This window comes from Protomyctophum bolini, assembly GCF_963924005.1.
Source record: "Protomyctophum bolini genome assembly, chromosome: 4".
NCBI classification, from domain to species: domain Eukaryota; kingdom Metazoa; phylum Chordata; class Actinopteri; order Myctophiformes; family Myctophidae; genus Protomyctophum; species Protomyctophum bolini.
In genome coordinates this window covers 14,600,042-14,620,698 of record NC_137865.1, presented here as the reverse complement: position 1 = coordinate 14,620,698, position 20,657 = coordinate 14,600,042, and the positions used below count along the sequence as shown (strand labels likewise).

The 20,657-nt window shown below is 39.9% G+C and overlaps 1 protein-coding gene across 1 annotated transcript; it reads left to right on the top strand.

Moving 5' to 3' along the window:
- Positions 1–1,389: 1,389 nt before the first annotated feature.
- Positions 1,390–19,928, top strand: LOC308314452 (aminopeptidase N-like; the record flags this gene model as incomplete). Its single annotated transcript, XM_080762083.1, has 21 exons — positions 1,390–1,708; positions 2,199–2,499; positions 4,292–4,434; positions 5,613–5,749; positions 6,057–6,183; positions 7,980–8,134; positions 8,790–8,903; positions 10,571–10,714; positions 11,036–11,101; positions 11,413–11,478; positions 11,576–11,748; positions 12,589–12,665; positions 12,803–12,936; positions 13,552–13,607; positions 15,190–15,337; positions 15,512–15,603; positions 16,174–16,284; positions 16,826–16,993; positions 17,619–17,759; positions 18,798–18,879; positions 19,770–19,928. 21 exons carry the CDS (start codon positions 1,390–1,392, stop codon positions 19,926–19,928), a joined length of 2,913 nt encoding a protein of 970 aa, XP_080618209.1.
- Positions 19,929–20,657: the final 729 nt, after the last annotated feature.

Sequence of the window (20,657 nt, the reverse complement as noted above, 5' to 3'; positions counted from 1 at the left end):
CAAAAGTTTTTTTTTTTTCAAGTGAAATATCCCTTTAACTATTTCAGCCCTATAAACTTTGGCAATTTGAAAATAGCCAATCTACAAGCTCACTACGTATCATATCGTCAGTGACACATTATGAACTTGTACATTTTCAAAAGGTGTTATACCATACATTTGAAACCTGTGAAATGGGGCATTCTGCATCATGGGCACTTTCGCATTTTGACGCCATTTTGAAGTACATTTTTTATTCTGGACTTTTACCTGTGGTATTTCTACATTGCAGTATTGACATTTTTTATTTAACTAAACAATTTGAGTACTTACACTGACTACACACAGTTATTTTAAATACTTTATCTCTTTACATCCCCCCATGCAGAGGGGAACCATGTAACCATGTAACTGTCTTTTTTCTTCTGTTTTTTCCATAAAGAGGAATCATGTATAATATAATATATTAATGATTAATCTAAATGAACATCTGACATCTCTAACACCCTGTTTCTCCTCTCAAATTGACAAATATAATTTACAGCTTTGCATCCATAAAGTGTGACCATCAAATGGTAAATGTGGAAACAACATCTCATATAACTTGTTACTTCATCATCACTCAATGATCACACAATTGATTGATCGAAGGGTGTCCAGAGAAAGAATCATAGTATTGATATTTGTGTAATTTACCAATTTTTATAAATCAGATGTTTTTCTGATTTTATAAAGGGCTAAAAATGACTTTTTGTGAACAAATTATCATTTCATTATTGTCTATTATGACCCTAGAAGCAAGATGCATAATTAGTTTGTTTTTTGTCTCGCTCAACTTGCATTCTGCTCTCTCCTATGCACCCACCTCGTCACCATCCATCCATCCTCCATGTTTGATCAGTGCACAAGACGAATTCGGAGTGTGAGTTACAGTCATTTTATTTTCATATCATTGCCACCTACTGTAGCCACCAGAACAATAAAAGACTATTTTATTTCCTTTTCGCTCTCTGTTACCTGGAAGAAAATGGTTTGCATTATTTCTTCTCCCAATAGACAAAGACACTGAGAGGAAGGCTGGTGTTTTAAGTTAATCTACAGGCTCACAACACAGTTGTAACATTTTCTGAGCTTGTAAATCTGATAATGTCAGTGTTAGGAAATATTTGCCTAAAGACATTATAGGAACTCCAGTTGAACATATAATGTTATAACGTATAACAAACACAGATTCAGAAACACAGATTCACTATCTCGGCGGATCCTCCTTCATTGTGTCCTCCTTTTGTTAATGGCTCACTCATTACAATGGATGGGAGGAGAGATTCTACCCATAGCTATATAAAACTATTGCCCCTTTTTCCACTGTTGCGAGTGTGTTGGCCGGACCCTGACAGGCAGCCAGTAAACATGGGGAAAGGTTTCTACATCGGTAAACCCCTCGCGGCGGTAACGGTGATCCTGGGTGTGGGCTCGTTGGCCACCATCATTGCTTTGTCGGTCGTTTATACTCAGGAAAAGGCCCAAAACCTAGAAAACGGAGGAACCACCACTGCCACACCGGTCACCACTGTCTCACCTGTCACCACCGTCTCACCTGTCACCACCGCCACACCATCCACTAAGCCATGGGATCAGTACCGTCTGCCTAAGAGCCTGTCACCGATTTACTATCAGCTCACCCTGTGGCCCCGACTGAAACCAGTAGATGGACTCTACTTCTTCACTGGTAAGATTTAGGAATGGGACGATAATCAGTTAGTATCGTTTATTGTGAAATATAACTTGTTAAAATGTTGCATCTTTAAAGGGATATTTCAGTTTTATGTCGTTTGATTCAGTATATAATACATAATATAAATCAACCCTGGGGGACCCTGATGAAGGCTTGTATAGCCGAAACGCGTAGGTCTGTCTTTTTAATGCTCTTTGCAATGACGCTTTAAATAAAGGCTTTTTTTACTAGACTGTAGCAGAGTGCCTTGGACCTCTTTTTGCATTCTCAAAATAAATCAATGTTGATAATTTGATGATAATATTAACATCCTCACAATATCAATATTGAGGTATTTGGTCACATATTGTGGGAGATATTGTGCATTTCACCCTGCTCTAATGTGCAGTACTGTATACTGTACAGTAAGTTAAAATATGCCAGGGAAAACCAGGGTGTTCTTCTAAACTACTTATGGATATACTGTACCTCCATGTTCCTCCAGGTTTTTCCACGGTGGAGTTTGAATGTGTGAATGAGACGGATGTGATCCTCATCCACTCAAATAAACTCAACTACACCGACCAGAATGGCCATAAGGCCATGCTTACCGCAGTCGGCGGTGTGGAAGCCCCCAAAATCCTTCGCTCCTGGCTTCAGACGGTCACTCAGTACCTGGTTGTAGAGCTGGACAGTAAGCTGGTGGCGGGTCAGAAGTACCACCTCTACACTGTTTTCCGTGGAGAACTGGCTGACGACCTGGGAGGCTTCTACAGGAGTGAATACACGGAGGACGGAGTGAAAAAGTATGTACTTAACCACTTAACCTTTTCCCATTTGGCCGAAATAGCCAATCCACGTCCTCGCAACGTGCCACACATAGGCGGCGGGTGCATAAGGCTAGGGAAGGCTTAGCCTTCCCAAAAATTATCCTGGGTATTTTTTTAAATATATATAATATATGTGCGCAGCATTATAGAAGGCTATTGTGTGTGTGTGTGTGTTGTCGCTGCCCCCTGGTGATCGCTGATCGGATATAGGCTATACACTACAGCAACTGGCCTAATCAGCATATGATTGACTACTATTGGTGTGTCTGTAAACCTCGTCCTTCCAGTCGCTTTGTAGCAAAGAGTAGCGCACGCTGGTTTGTTTTGGGAAACAGCAAAACGCAAAATGTATTTTTCAAGGCAAAGTAGCCTAATTCAGAAGAAGAAGCTGTGAGTCGGCTGTCAGAACTCAGTGCCCGCACGGTTCACAGTTCACACCACTGCAGCAACACTGACACGTTCAGCGGAGTGACTGCTGTCTCTGTGCCGTCTGTGAAGGGCCATGAGCCGCGACTCCCGGAGGGGCAGCAACACCGCCGGGTAATCTACACTGACTGACTTGAGAAAAAGACGTCCAAAAGTCGTTGTCTGTATAGGCTAATTCATTGGTAAAAGTATGCTAAATAACTCATTTTTAGACCATCTGGGAAAGAAATAAATAAATAAATCCGCGGCGGCGGCCTCGCTTCGCTCGGCCGCGAGAGTCCCCCCCCCAACGCAATTCTATAGCCTACCCAAAGGTAAAACGCACCCGCCGCCTATGGTGCCACACCAAGAGACATTGTTAGCTTGGTTGACTCCGGAGAGAGAGAGAGAGAGAGGAAGAGGGAGAGGGTGTGTGTGTGTGTGTGTGTGTGTGTGTGTGTGTGAGAGAGAGACTTAAGTGCTATATTAACTTTAACCACTTAAACCCCATCATCTGTATTTTTGGGACAGCTTTTTCAGAACATAGCCGTAACAAGCTCACAATGTTGTGGGCTTGTCGATCGGCTATTTTCCCCACAATAATGTAAAACCAAAAATACACTAGAATACAGCCCTGCAGTACTTAGGAAACGGAAAATAAATAGGTAGGTTGCCAATTTCAGCCAATCAGGAGGCGTTCCCATTCATCAGCTTCATTGTCTCCACCAGGCCGAAGGCATGGGGAGAGAGTATAGGTTTTTCCCCCAGGTTATTTCCAATTTCGTCTACTCATGAAAACAAATTGTGTCATCACTTCCAATTTTACTTATTAATCTGTATCTGTATTAGTTCTCTCTCCTGATTGGATAACATTGGTATCCTGACTTGAAGACCCAGAGTAGAGATAGGTTGGAGGTGGACTCCATACTCCATACATACCGCCCGGTACATCATTTAGATAGACCCTGGTGTCAAATTGTAGGACACCTACTGGTTGAAAAGTAGAACTGTGAAAGTGCAATATGTCCACTTGACAAGCAAAGTGTCCTTGAGCAAGACGCTGAACCCCTAATTGCTCCCGATGTGCAGGTTGGTGCCTTGCATGGTTTCCTCCACCATCGGTGTGTGAATGGGTTGAATGTAATGCACATTCAACCCAATCTATGTAAAGCGCCTTGGATAAAGGCATATATAAATGTACCATTTACAAGCAGGGATTACCTCTTAGCTCAGCGCCAGCGGTAGAAATGTGAGACCTGGTGGGACATAAAAACGTATCAGATTGCAGCTTTTAAGTAAGGTATGTGAATAGTTCAAATGAAACCAAATGCATGTAAATGAAGCATTGGTTGTTTCCTCTCAGGATTGTTGCCACCACTCAGATGCAGCCCACGGATGCCAGAAAAGCCTTCCCCTGTTTCGATGAACCTGCCATGAAAGCAGTTTTCAACATCACTCTCTACCATGACATTGGAACCGTGGCCCTGTCTAACGGCATGGAAATAAGTCAGTATTCTGCAACGCTATTTTGTTTTAAATAGTTGTTGTTTTGTCTTGGGTACCAGTGAATGAGGGACTATATATATACCTATATATATAGAGAGAGAGAGATTTTTTCTTTTGGTATTCAGACAGCCAGCAATAAAAGTAAAGCGCTCTCAAAAAATGTAGTCTCTGTGACACATCTAGGGGCCACAATCTGTATTCAAAGATGTTCCTTTGCCAAGCTTTGCCATTGGTCAAAAAGACCCCGGTCGAACTGACTAACCAATCAGGAAGCAGACAGGCAAATCGACCAATGACAAAGCTTATAGGAAAATCTTTGAATGCAGATTGCGGCCCCATGATGTGTCACAGAGACAAACAATTGTTTGGGAGCGTTTTACCCAATGCTGTCTGAATACCAAAAAGAAAACTCATTAAAATGTTTACATATTATTGCTTATAGCAGCTTTAAGGGAGGACCGGCCAGTCGTCCGGCTGGTGGACCACGGCCACATCACTCTGACTCAGACATACTTTTATTTCCAAATAGTAGCCCGGGCATATTTGCAACAGGCTTTTATTGATTGCACCAGGCCCCGTAGGTGCGTAGCGGCACAAACTCTAGATGTGAGGGCCGAACCTCTAGAATAGCCAATATACTGTAGAAGCTCACAACGCGTCACATTTTTAACATGAGACTTGACTATCGGGAATGACTTTGATTTTGTGTTCATAAATTGTACTCATTTAATTCCACTCTGCTGTAATCTGTACTATACAGTTCTACAATCACTGTCAGTTGTGATTGTGAATCCCGAACACTATGGTAATGGTATAAACCATTGGTTCATTTAAACAACAAAAAGTCATGGTATTTCTTCTTTACAAACTTTTGAAATTAGTTTTAACATTACATAAGAATTTAATTAATTACTTTCATTGATCCAAGCCGGCAATTGATGCACAATGAATGCAAGCAATGAATGCACAATCTGTGCATTCATCTGACAACACCACAACATAGCAGCTGAATGGCACTTTCAAGATTTTCAAGTGGGCCCTGAAACGGTTAAGGACCACTGGCACTGGTATAAACATTATAATATAAACTACTAATGTAGTAACTTTGAACCACATAACCAGATATCAGATCAACCTATATTTCACAAATAACATTTGGCCTTCCTCCTCTTCCTCAGAAAACTCCACTGTGGTGGAGAGTGGTGAGACTGCGCAGGTCACCGTGTTTGAGGAAACCAAGAAAATGTCCACGTATCTACTGGCCTTTATTGTCAGTGAATTTGACTTCATTGCAAACGACGTGGGCGGAGTTTTGGTAAGAGCTAAAACGAATGGTTTCAGATATCATTTCAAATATGATCGCAGTCTTTCATGTAGATATGGACTAGTATGTGTATATCTGAAGTTGAACTTGAACTTGAACTGTTGCCCTACCTTTATTCTTGAAACAAGAGCAAACGAAACTTTGATATTGTACATACAGTATCAACAATGTAAACACTTTGCCATACAATTTATGGGATTGTTTAGCTAATTCATATTTGCGTGTTTTGTGTGTTTTATTACTGTATGTACAATCTCTTCTGTGTCTGTGTGTGCATGCATATGTGTTTTGGGTTTAGATCCGAATCTTTGCTAGGCCGAATGCTATTGCAGCAGGCCAGGGAGAGTATGCTCTGAACGTCACCGGGCCCATCTTGAAGTTCTTTGAGTCCTATTACAATTCATCGTATCCTCTGCCCAAGTCTGGTAAGCTTTCTTAGCTTACGTATGATTCATGATAACTATATCATTGCAATACGTGACGTATTGCAATGCTTTTTGTTCTTGCTTAATGTAAGTCGCTCTGGAATAAGAGCGACTGCTAAATGCCTAAATTGTCTCCTTACAAAGGATGTAATATGTTATGCCCTCATAAGTTAACACAGTGGTTCTCAACCTGTGAGCCCCACTGGTGGGCTGCGAATGTATTGCAAGTAGGCCCCCAATTGGCAAACACTGATTTTAATCATACGTAATATAACCTGCCTATCTGCTGCCGTGTTGGGCCACAAACGCTTTTTTTTTAAATGGGCTCTGAATCAGAATAAGTTGAGGAACAATGAGCCCATATACTGTAGGCTAACTTGCAGCCTGAAGCCTGTGCTGGTAGAACTAGTTACAAAATACTGTAACTATCATCTTAACTAAAGGCAGGATGGAGGTGTGTCTGCTATGCCATTGTACCACTATAATGCAGAAAAATATCTAGACAATTCCTGGTGGAGTCGTTAAGTGTAATATTCAGTGAACTTCAAATATTGTCAATAATGGTTCTGATCTACAAGCTCACAGATGTTGCAAGCTTGTAGTTTGGCTATTTTCATTGAATGACAAAGTAAAATAATAATGGTTTACCTTTTTTCTGTGGGACTTTGGATCATGCAGTAATTCTGGTTTTGTAGACATACTCAAATTAGCTTCACTGGCCAACTTGATCCCAATTGATACCTTACAAAACATCACCCCAGATGTACTCTCTGTGACGTGTATGAAAGCAGTCCATTATCTTCAGATATCTTTATGGCTCATAGAGGTTGAGTTTATCTTCAAAGATCTCACAGACTGCTTGTATTTTCGTGGATCTTTATTGCGGTGCAATGGGGACATCGGGATCTGACTGGAAAAGCCATCCGTTTATAGACCAATGAAATTATATGACTGCGTGACATTAGCAGTTTTACCCCAACTTTACAACAGACTGTTGCAAATGACTGATTGTATGACTTCAACACAAAATGAATGTGTTAAGAAGAAACAAATTGCATGTCCTCTCGTCTTGTTCTTTTCATTTTCTGAAAGAGTAATGGCATCTACCTACCGTATCTCTGCTGCTGTATGAAACTTCTCTATCCTGCAGATCTCTGCTCAACTTTAACCACTTAAAACACTTACTGTATACTTTATTGACCAGAGTCCTCCAGGGCTCTGCTCTGCAGCTGATCCAAATCCCTGACTCACAAGTCACAATGCATCACAATGTGACACATTGTGAGATTGTAGATCTGCTCATTTCCCCAGAGGGGGGGAAAAACAACTACTTGAATAGGAATTAGAAAGCAAATTGTGTGAGTGGGCCCTGTCAGTGTTGTGTAACCCATTAAACCCAGTACAACCAGGAAAATCATTTTAGATTTGAGCTTTGGCTATTAAAATATAGCAGATGTGCAAGCTCACAGAGCGTCACTTAGTGCCGCCCTGCAAGCTTGTACATATGCTAATTTGCTAAATATGCAAATATACATACGGTATGCTAAAAAGTGTTTTTAAGATTTTAACACAACTCTTCTCTTTTGAAGGTCCCTGGTACAAAACATTTTCAGATGTGGGATCCAGTTATATCAATTTAGGGTTAGTTTGAGAACTACTGATTTATAAGGCATTTGTAGAATCGGCCTCAGGTCTTAAAGGGTTAAAGGCACCATGCAAAACATATTTGAGAAAGACTTTTAATTTGATGCAAATAGGATACAAAACATTTAGTTTGCATTGACCTTTCCACACAGATCAGATAGCTCTCCCAGATTTTAATGCTGGAGCCATGGAGAACTGGGGTCTGATCACCTACCGAGAGACGGCCCTGCTCTATGACGAGAGGTTCTCCTCCAACTCCAACAAGCAGAGGATTGCCTCCATCATCGCCCACGAACTGGCTCACATGGTTGGTTCTTAACTCTTTCCCTCGTCCCCAATGTCACGGCTTCACATTTGTATTGGTGTAAATTACAGTAACTGTTTTTGTCCTTCTGTGTGCAAGCCTTTAGATTTTTGACCCATTTTGACCTGTTACACCTACAGTATGTTGTTCTACCTTTCAAGCCTCTGTGTCGTTTTTTTTTGTGAATTAATAGTAATACTACATTGTCACACAAAAGCATCAAAAGTAGCAGATTTGCGCTGTTTTGAACTTGTCCATCTGCTGCTTTTGATGCTTTTGAATTTTTTTTCTTCAGAAAACAAGGGTAGGATTTAGAAGGCGTTTTTAAAATCGGCCTCTGATCTAAATTGGTTAAATTATGACATCTTTACAGGCAAAATAACATATTAGAGTAACAACATTTTCTGAATGAATGAATGAATACGCTACTGTATATTTCCAAATTGTAGTCTGAGCATGCCTCAAATAGCCGCCCGGTTCCTTTTTAAACGCCCAGGGTCTGACACCATTTTGCGCATTAAACACCCCGTCCAAATATCCCCCCATCCAAATAATAGCCAGGGCTATTATTTGCAGTTTGGAAATATACGGTAAATGAATATGACATTCTAAACTGAATAAATAATACTATGTTATTGATTATGCTCTCTCTCTGTAGTGGTTTGGTAACCTGGTGACTCTGCGATGGTGGAATGACCTGTGGCTGAATGAAGGCTTTGCCTCCTATGTTGAATATCTGGGAGCAGACTATGCTGAACCTGGATGGAATGTGGTAAGGATTTGTGGATGGCTTATTAAAAGTTAATGCAGTCACCCAGGAAGACTACCGGTAACTTTTGTCATGGCAAAAGCTAATGGGTATCCTAATAAACAATAAACAATTTAGACAGGACATTGTAGAGAAATAAAGCTACAAGCCATTAGAGGTCACAGTTTCCCTTGAGAGGCTGTGAACTTTCTGTGTAGCTACTGTACTTAGCCGGTACAGATGGTTTGCGAGGGATGGACAGTACTTAACCTCACGTCACCAGGCTTTCCACCTCGGAGGAAAGCCTGGTCTGTGTTACAAAATTGCCGTTTGATCCGGTCGGGAGCGGATTGTATCGTTACGTCATGTTGTAGTTATTGTTTTGTAGTCATTAATCCAGAACCCTCAATCTGGAACTTCCTTTCCGTCAAACCGGAAGAATAACAATAAAAGTGTGACTCTGTCTCTCGTAGCCTGCAACCTTTATTGGGAAAAATCGGTTTGGGCCGTTCCAGATTGAGGGTTTCGGCCTGATTGCTACAAAACAATGACATAACGATATCATCCGCTCCCAACCGGATCATAAACCCGAAAAGGACTGCTGCCCAGGCTAGAGAGTACTTGTTTTTCTTACAAGCCCCTCCCAAAGCCTGTCAGTCACTCGCAGTCCTCACACATGGGCAGTGCTTAAGCCCCACACGGCCTGTACGGAAAACAAGCGCTCCCCTTCGCTCGCTCAGTCACAGATACGCTACTGGATCACTGTAGAAACAAATCACGCACCTGTGATTGATATAAACTGATCTAAGGTGTAATCTTTTTTTAGTACGTCTACTAAACGGAAACCAGACAATCAGAATCAAGGATTGGAACATGCAATACAGAAAGAAACCTGTGATGTTGCGATTATGTAGTTAACCACATAACACTCTAGGACAGAGATACTCAAAAAGCTTAACCTGAGTTAGGAAACTGTCAAGGGGCTCCATTATCAAGTGACCTTGATAATGGAGACTATATTTTGACAAATCAAACACAGTGGTAAAGGCGCTTGATGCTTTTCATTGCTGCTTGCTGTAAAAGGGATCAGTCCGGTGAGGGCAATCCTGCGTGAGTGGGTGATATTATTCATTTAATACTACTACCAATATAAATATAATTACAAAATAAATTGAATTTAACAAAAATAATGTTGAAATGATTGATTGATTGCTTGGTCCAATCAACATTGTTGCTTTAGAACCAACGGACAAAAACGTATCAACATTTATTTCACAATATAATAACCGGTAAGTCATTTTATGCCACAACCTCCCTTATGTTCAAGACAAGACATCAGGGAAATGAAAATTGTCACTGTATAATACCCATCGCCTCACTAGACACTAGAGCAATGGTTCCCAAACTTTTAGCTTGTGACCCAAAAGAGAAATGAGATGTTTAAACTAGTGACAATAGCAGATCTACAAGCTCACGTGTTGCTTCGTGCCACGTTGTGAGCTTGTAGATCGGCAATTTTCACTATACTTCTCTAAAGTTTGTTTTATGGAATTTCTTAGATTCTTTTATTATCTTGAAATTACTGAAATAATCATTGAATTGATGTGAAATGTTGCTGTTTCTTAATGTTTTTTGAAAATACAAAAGTTACTAAAACAATGATTTAGCCTGTTTTATTTCTCTCCAACTAGAAAGACCTCATCGTGTTGAGTGATGTCTATAGAGTGTTTGCCATTGATGCCCTGGCCTCTTCCCACCCGCTATCCTCAAAAGAAGAAGATATCCAGAAACCGGAACAGATCAGTGAGCTGTTTGATGCCATTTCGTATAGCAAGGTATCTCAATACATTTAGCATTTTCCTTTCTCTCTAATTCTGCTCGGAGAAGCTCACATAGTGGACTTTTCTCAGCACATTATGTTGTTTATGTATGTTTATGTGCTGTGCTTGCTTGTCATAAGGGATCGTAAAGTGAAAGCCATTTCTTCTGACAATGTAATTTGAGGTCGGCACACAAATTGCGGACAAAGAATGTGACACGTTATAGATTAGATTACATTATCTTGGCAGGGCTACTGCCAGGTTTTGTTTTGCTGCATTCTCCTTCATTTCTTCCTGTCATGCTGCTCTGTCTGTTTTCCCTCTTTCTCTCTCTAGGGGGCATCAGTTCTGAGGATGTTGTCTAACTTCCTGACTGAAGACGTCTTCAAATATGGACTCAGTGTAAGGCCTACTTAAACCTAATGTGTTGTTTCTTCTAAATGTTTCTTAGCCACACGTGTAATGTGCAGTAGTTCCTATGCTTAGTTCTCTTTCAAAGAGATGTCAGTCATTTTGTCTTGTCAAGTTATCTTTTAATAATTCATCAACATGCTGTCCAAGAACAGTCGGCTACTCTTATTATGGATGCTCTTCAGTTTTATGAAAACATTTGAAGAAATATTTTCTGGCATAAGGAGGTCTAACCTATATAATAAAAAAAAAACACAATGAAACATACATACAGTACACTCATCATTCTCTATGCCCTGCAGACCTACTTGAATACATTTGCCTATGGGAATACTGTCTACACGGACCTATGGGACCATCTCCAAATGGTACGTTTTTTATTTTATTTTTTATTTTTCATATAATGGCATAATCATTATTAGCACTATTATTAAGTATTTCCCTCCTGTTTGTTTTCTTCCATAGGCTGTTGTGGTGAACTCCGTCCCCCTCCCTGCAACTGTCCATAGCATTATGAACACCTGGGTGCTGCAGATGGGCTTTCCTGTGGTTACCATTAATACCCTAACTGGGGAGGTGACCCAGGCACACTTCCTCCTGGACCCAGAGTCCAATGTTACTGCCCCGTCTGAATTCAAGTACGTATTTGATGGTTTTAGTTGTTCCTAACTTCCTTCCTTCCTTCCTTCCTTCCTTCCTTCCTTCCTTCATTCTTGCTTCCTCTTGGCGTCCAAGGTCATCAATAATCTCACTTTATTTGCTTAGATCCGTTTTACGCTTAATTATTTCTCTACTTAACCGTAGTTTGTTTGTTCTTTCAAGGCAAGTGATGTAAATAGCCTGCATCCTGCATCCTCACTAAATTGAGAAGGGACGCAATCATGTCACCCTCCGGGGGTCCTGAGATGCAATACTGTACTCGGTACTGTACTGTAACGTCGTTGAAGTAAGACTCATAATGTCCCTGGGAAAACCTATTTACATCACTGTTCCTTTCTTCATTTCTTTCTTCCTTTCTTCATTTCTTTCTGGCTAGAGTAGACAGTTCATTATCATAATCTGTATAATATAAGAAGGCCAGTATCATATGATATAATTATTGATATAACAGAAATTATGAGAAATCTAGATTATTATGACCCATATTCATCAGTGGCCGAGGTCAGGTGTATTGAATGATTTTGTAAGAACGCAACGCAAATACAAATCAGGCATTATATACAACTAGAAACAACCTTTTGATCAGCGTAGGTACCATGGTCAGCTACTGCCTTATCAGCCCAAGGGCTGGTAACTGTTATCACCCTCTCTGTGCTTTTATCACTGGTAGCCTACTACCTCTCACCCAGGGCAAATAATGACAAATAGCCAGTCATGAACAGTGGGCCATGGTCATTTAGCGGCAAAACAAATTATGATAATGTTAGATATTGTAAAAGTCTTCCATGATTCTCTTTCATTCATTAAATTCTGCACAGTTACCAGTGGATTGTCCCAATCACTTGGATGAAGCCAGGAGCCAGTCAAACTCCAGTATGGCTGGTGAACAAAACACGTAGGTTGAACACAAACTGATGTACTGATTAGAATTCAAAGTTATGTTTTGTGGAGTTTAATTCCAACACTGTGCATCAGCAAACAACTATTATATTCATGAATAATGAGTCTTGTGTCTGGTTGTTTCCTCTACAGAGACATTTAACGACATGAAAGTGTCGGGAGGTGACTGGGTCTTGGCCAACCTCGACGTTACGGGATACTACAGAGTCAACTATGACACTGAGAACTGGAATAGACTTCTTTTGGCTCTGAACACCCAGCATACGGTATAAAGTCACTGTTTATCAACCAATGTTCCACTGACCACTAGTGGTCTGTGGCACAAATCCAGGTGGTCTATGGGGAAATGTTTTAAAATGTAAAAGAATATATATATATATCGTACCTTTGTTGAAGGTATGAAAAATATGTTTAAGTCGATCAAATGTAAAACTTTAAATTAATTACTGTTTAAGTAATATACTTTGTTGCGTGCGGTACCGCACACTAAAAGTAACACATCTACAAGTTTGTAGATAGGTTACCTATTTTTGGTGAGCAATGTTGCTGTACTAAATCTGGCTTTAAAATCATTCATGTTAAATATACATTGTTGAAATGACTGTTATATTGTTGTGGGATGGTGGGGTGCTCTTGAGGATTATTTGTCGAAACATGCTAGTATTCCCCAGACCTCAAAAAAGGTTGAGAACCAATGGATAAAGGACAGCTGCCTGGCATTACTATGAGCTATTTTCATGGTGGTTTGACAGGGAAACGTCACAAACATTTGATTACAGACAGTATGTCATGATAATTCTGTAACTCTAATGTTGCTGTTGACTTCTGCTTTGTTCTGTCACCATGATGACACTGATGTATTGTCCATTGTTGTTCTTCAGGATATACCACCGATCAACCGAGCTCAGTTAGTGGATGATGCCTTCAATCTGGCCAGGTAAGCTACTGCTGATGCTCAGTGATGGAGAAGTACCTACTCAAATAAGCAAAAGTATCAATACACTGTTGTAGAAATAGTCTGTTACAAGTTACAACTACAAGTAGACATTTCCTGCGCAAGCATGAAAGGCTGCCAGAATCTGCTTCTCCCAGTCCCGGCAGAGTAGTTCCGAAGCAATGGATTGTGTGGCCTTGCTCATTCCCTGATGGACTGATCGAGGGTAGCTACTGGGACATAAATCGGGATTTGATCAACCCCGGCTGGGTCGCCTGAGTGAGGGGTATGATGTTGGTAGAACCGAAACCCTGTTCACCTCAGGATATATCACTGAGGATATGTCCCAGGTGCATCCATGCGATGTATTTTTAGTTAACAATTATTTAACCTGTGTTTTTAACCTTAAGTAGTCTAGAACCAGGCAAGTATGAAATATATTTTAATTCACCATAAATTATCCTTGCAAGAATATAAGCATGTATAATATTGAACTAGCAGCTTAACTAGGTGAAATGTGGCACACAGAAAACATTAAGACTTCTCTTAAGTAACACTCAATAAGCTAATATTCTCCACTCTGAAATAATTCACCTTTGTAAATTACAAATGTAATGTATAGCACTATAGCACTCACGGATAAATCTACTCCAAGGTTTGGACGTAGAAAAGACAACTCTGGAACATATGTACACACTGCTTGCTTTCACCACTTTTCTCAGAAAGTAATGGAGGATAAACAGAAAGTAAACTATCATCTCTAGTGCAGTGAGTTCTATGATATGAGTGCAAGGTATTAGTGACTGACTGCCATCTATTGACAGGGTTTGGTACGAATTTCTTAATGTGGCATTCAGATTAAATCATTCATGCTCTGCAAAAACTGAGGAGTAAATGGTAATTTCTTCACAGTATTCAATTTTTTTGAAATTCTGTTTTTCAATTCAAAATTGTGTAAAGATAAACAAATCAATAATTGAAATAATTTACTTTGTCTGCACTGAATCTATAATAATAATAATAATCTATATAAAAGTTAAACTTTTTGAATGGAATTATGTAAATAAACCAACTTTTCCATGATATTCAATTTCTTTGAAAAGGTGCTGTATATCAGATTTTGTTACTAGTTACATTGCAGATTTAGATTAGCCTACACATACAAAACATGATGATGTATATGTTTATAGGTTGAGCACACAAAAGTTATTCAAAATAATTCCCACCTCTGGCAGCTGTAACATTAAAGTGATGAACACATTGATACATTATTAATTACAATCTAAATTGTGTAATGAACTATTTGCATAATGAGTACTTTCTCTTGCCACTGTGCTGCAGAGTTCATAGATGATCAAACAGTCAAATGTTTTGGCAACCTCTTAAGTTCCACATTCTTGTAGGTTGCACCAAATATCGTTGCTGTCGGGCAGAAACCTTGTATGTCCAAAACGTTCAATTTGTTTATTCATTTAAAAAACATTTTAAAGTAGTTAAATATGGTGATACAAGGTTTCTGCCCGACGGCAACGATATGCAGTGCATCCCATTCATTTTCATGTTTTTTTTATCCCATTCCCTGCAGGGCAAAGATACTCAGCACGACCCTGGCCTTAAACACAACCAAGTACCTCAACAAGGAGAGAGAGTACATGCCCTGGGACTCTGCTCTGGGCAACCTGGACTACTTCCAGCTCATGTTCGACCGCAGTGAAGTTTATGGTCCCATGCAGGTTGGTCATCTATCAGTAAAATACAGACATTTGGCACAACTTATAAGGGTTATACCAACTGCTCACCGCTGTTGCTGGGGAGAAACATTGTCATTGTAGTATCACCATATTTTATCTTGATTCTCTCTTCTTTCTCTCTCTCTCTCTCTCTCTCTCTCTCTCTCTCTCCTTCAGGCGTATCTTAAAAAACAAGTGTATCCTCTCTTTGAGCACTACAGAAACATCACTGGCAACTGGAGCAGTGTACCAAATGGTCATATGGACCAGTGAGTATAGCGACGCATCATCTCCATCTGCTCCGTTATCAAGAAAATATACAGTAGTGTCAGTGTTAATTTAACTCTTTATGCAAATGTAACCACATGGATCTAAATGTGTACACTTTCAAATGGATAAAGTGGCATACGATTCTGCTGTGTATGTTTGAGCTTAACACCTCTTACATAGTGGTAGTTTGAAACTATAATACTCCTGCTACTCTCTGATTCTTGATTATTCCTAATTTACTTGTTTTTCCATTTTGTTGTATAATACTTATTATTATTATTATTATTGCTGCTTTTGAGAACCATAACATAATAAATGTACTCTTACACAAGATGTAACATTTACAAAAATCTGAACATTGATATAGGGAATTCAAGATTCTATAGGGTTTAATTTTAGAATGTAGTCAGTGTACCTGCAATATAACTATATTAATCAAGAAGCTTAAACTACAAGTTTACATACAGTGGTGTATTTCTATGAGTTCTGTCCTTTCAGTTGTTAATAACAAACTAGCTAATTTCCATTGTTTCTCTCCTCTCCTCTCTGACATCACCACCAACTCCTAGATACAACCAGGTGAATGCTCTCAGTTTAGCGTGCAGCACAGGCATTGAGGAATGCCAGAGTCTGGTCACAGGATGGTACAAAGCATGGATGGCTGATCCTGATAACAACATGTTAGTATATTAATCTATCTACATTACATAATGTCTTTTACTTAATCACTTTCATTCCATAATGGTAAGTAAAAACCACTTCGTAAGCCCCAGTACCGCCACAAGGCATACACACAGTACACACTGTAAGCACAAATATATCATGCATAGGGAAATGGGTAAACCAAAATAGTCAGCAGTGTCCCTGGTAAACACTATGTACGTACTTATTTGTACGATGAATAGCGAACATTTTCATTATCGTTTGAACATAAAATAGTAAAGAAAAAAGGGGGTGGGGGGAGTGTAAACAAATAAAAATATTGAAAGTCGTAAAGACAAATGCTTTCTTACACCGGTATGAGAACATTATGAACGAATGTTTTACATATACAGTAATGTTAAATGATTAAACATTGATTTAATCATTAATCATTTAATCATCCTGAAGGGGGTTATTTCTAAACGACTAGGGCGAGGTCACTTCTCGCTCTCAGGGTGTCTTACTGGTATTATAAAATGTAACTAGGTGCTTATCCATTAAAATAACCTTTCCTCCTAGGATCCATCCAAATCTGCGTTCCACTGTCTACTGCAACGCCATTGCGGCAGGGGGCGCTGCAGAGTGGGAGTTTGGGTGGTCACAGTTCAAGAGCGCCTCCATCGCCATTGAAGCCGACAAATTCCGCGCCGCACTGGCATGCACCAAGGAGCCATGGCTGCTCAACAGGTTAGAGCACTTAAACCTAAACCTCTATTTAAGCCTATAAAACTAAGGCCTAACCCTAAAACTAAATCTAAACCGTGTAACTTGTAAGCCTAAACCTATAGTCTCATATTAATAATATCAATCAAGTCATCTAAGTATATGTAGTCTGCTGCTTATCAGAAATGGAAATTAAAAAGTAAAACTTAAATTTATTCCTAGGTCAGTGGTTCTCAAACCATTTAATTTCAAAGACCCCCATAACTAGTGTACAAATGGAGCTAGGGTCCATTTGGTTCCATTTGTACAATCTGAGGATCCCATCGGCAAATAACGGGAAAACAGCGATCCTTGAGTCAACAGTCTGTCTTGAGAGACTACCATATACAATATCAGAGTTACAGACCTGGTCTATTTGGAACCCCCTCAAGGAACCCAGATTCTCCCACCCCCTGGAGCGCCACTATCCTAGATTTGTTTAATCTGCACACTGGTATCACTGTATCGGTACTCAGTATTGACCAAAATGCAAGTTATGAGCAATGAATCGGTATTGGGAAGGGTTTTCCTTCCAGATTGAGCTCTTTACTGTGTGAGTGTACGAGAGTGTACAGTATGTCTGGCATTGTGCTGCTTGTCTCCTCTCCAGGTATCTGGAGTACACTCTGGAACCAACCATGATCCGCAAGCAGGATGCCACCTCCACCATAGTATACATCGCCAACAACGTGGTGGGCCAATCTCTGGCCTGGGACTTTATGAGGGCCCGCTGGTCCTATATCTTTAATGAGTGAGTACAACAACATGGTGGTCTGAATGTACTAACCTCGCTCCCACTCTCTCTCTCTCTCTCTGCTGGGCCTTCCTGGTTGGTCCTGCCGTGCCATTGCAAGAGGTCAGTGGGTGTACTACTACACTAGGCCCTTCTCCTAACATTTAGTGTAGGTCGTGTCAGAAGCGGAAGGTAAAAACAGATGATTATTACAAATAGGGGTGAGGACTGATGGTGATTTCAACTCGGTAGTAAAATAGCATATTGGGTGATGCGAAGCCGTCGTCTTGTTTGGGTCTCTGAAGAGTCGATATTGGGATCTTACGTGATTTACCAGCCCAGATGAAAGATGATAAAATAGTATCTAGGGACTTAAAAAAAGATTTGGGCAAAAAAAGAGGGAGGGTCTGAAAAATAAGTGGTAGAATGTTCATTTTGACTGTTTCGATGCGACCCACCAGTGAGAGGGGCAACTTATTCCATCTCTGAACATCAGTTTTAATTTTATCAAGAAGATTTCCGTAGTTCTCTCGTTATCCTTGTGGATTGAGCCAAATGAGTGGGAAATAACAACGCCTATAAAACTCTGGGAGAGTTGAAATGGTAGTGCACCAGGAAGGCTGGATTTGGCCAGACTATTGACAGGGAAACACACACTTTTTGGAATGTTCAGTTTGTAAGCGAAAAATTCTCCGAAGGTCTTTAACAGATTTACAATACTATGATATTGTTCTTCTAATGTGTTACTTTTTCTTTTTTTTAAATGAAAGTAAAAGAATAAAAATAATAATAATAACAGTGCCCGGTGAGAATTGACACTGTGGGAGTAATCCTAAGGCATATCGAGGAGGGAAAGAGATGCACCACCTCCTTCGTAGACACACTGTCTATGTGGGAGTGAGTTGGTGTTGGCTAATATATTTTATAGACTTGCATAAAAAAGCAAGCAAACTATAACCTATATGTTATATTATACTAAGTGTATGTTCTACGTTATTCTGGTCTGTAATAAATGTATTATTGATGACTTTATTGATCTATCTATCTTCCATATAGGTATGGTGGTGGCTCTTTCTCCTTCTCCAACCTTATCAATGGAGTCACCAAGAGGTTTTCTACTGAGTTTGAGCTACAACAGGTTAGTTGTTTGAAATAATGTTGTCAACAATGTTTAGAATTGAGCAAGTTTGTAGATCAGTTTATTTTTTACAAATGGAACCCAGTTGTCAGGTGGAAAGAAATGGGGGTAGACACTACAGTGACAGGGACTACAGTTACTCATGGGAGAAATTGTCAATGATGACCATTTTGTGAGAAAGGTAGTATTTTTAGGGGCGATTCACACTATGGTCCCAGGTGCGCACTCGGGACCACTTGGCAGATGTTGTGGTAGTGTGAATGATGCGTACCGTGCCCGGGAGCGGATTGCCCAACCGTCCCCGGGACCGCATGGGGGGCGGGTCTCTGGACCGTTGAAGTGCATTCAGATACGGATCGTTCCAATGTGAATGCATGCGTAACTAAAGAAGGAAGTGGACTGTATTTTTTTTAAGAACGTGACATAATCTCTAGTCGACGAGCCAAGCGTCAACAAAAAAAAACACAGCCGCTGCACGAACTTAGAGTATATCTAAGTGCACGACGCGTAACACCAGCGCATTTCTCAACGCCGCCTGTCTCCTGTTGAATCTGCGTATACGTGCAGCACCGCAGTACGCGCTGATCTTATTCTACTACTACACGTGGCTCTTGGGCTTTGCTTGGCATAGTTTCCAAAGTAAAACAAAAAAATAATAATGCCAGCCTTCAAGCACACCGCCATCTGGAGGATTAAAGTGTGTTATGCAAGTGTACCCGGGTGCCCTGTTGAATCTCGGGCAATGTGAATCATGGCCATCGGGGACCAGGCAACCGTATTCGGAAACGGTTCCAATGAAACGGATTCAGTCTGTCTCAGTGTGAATTGCCTATTAGGATAGCCTCTAGAATAGATGAAGTAGTGATTTGTGATCTGTTCTGTTGTGATAGCTGAAACAGTTCAAGGCAGACAACGAGGACGGAGATGGCTTCGGGTCTGGGACCTTGGCGGTGGAGCAGTCCATCGAGAAAACCAGTGCCAACATTAAATGGCTGGCAGAGAACAAACTGGCCGTTCTGGATTGGTTTGTGGCCGAGTCTAAACCATAAGGAGGCCTGACTTCAGGTCCGGGTTACAATTTTATTTGACTTCATTGAGGAAGGTTCTACACAGTCCCTTTAAATCCTTAGTTTAAAAGGGTTTAAAACTGACAATAAGATTCAATTTTTAAAATTTTAGAGTAAACAAAGGATTTTGCTGTTTCACTGAGTTGAAAGTAAACTGACCCCAGGCCTATTGACACGGCCTTGAGTTGACGCCTTTCTCCATCATGCATTCTTAAAACATTGTTTGGGTTTTAATGCAAAGAGATGCCTAAAGAGAAGAGTTAATATCTTATTATACAGAGCTCTAATGTAGATTGTTAATATATTACTCTGGATATACTGTTAAACTGTATCCTCTGAAGAAATTGTACATAAAATCAATTTTGATACTGCATTATTATTATTATGGCTGTGTTTTACATATTTCGGTTTCATAGGAATTGAGGTTTTGAAATCGATTCCTAAAAAATCCAATAATAAAGCTAAATCAATCAATTGTTTATCAATTAATGAAAGCGGACCTTTTGGAAATATAATAGTTACATAACTATTATTTTGCTAGCTAGCCTAAAACACATTTAGTATAGAGTATAAACTATCATACTTATACATACTTATAATTATAATTTATAATTAAGAATGCTACAAAATACGTACATCTGGTTCTGATGTTTGACTTTTTATTTCTTCTCAAAGTCATACTGAATCATATTTGGTTCTGCCTTTATTTTC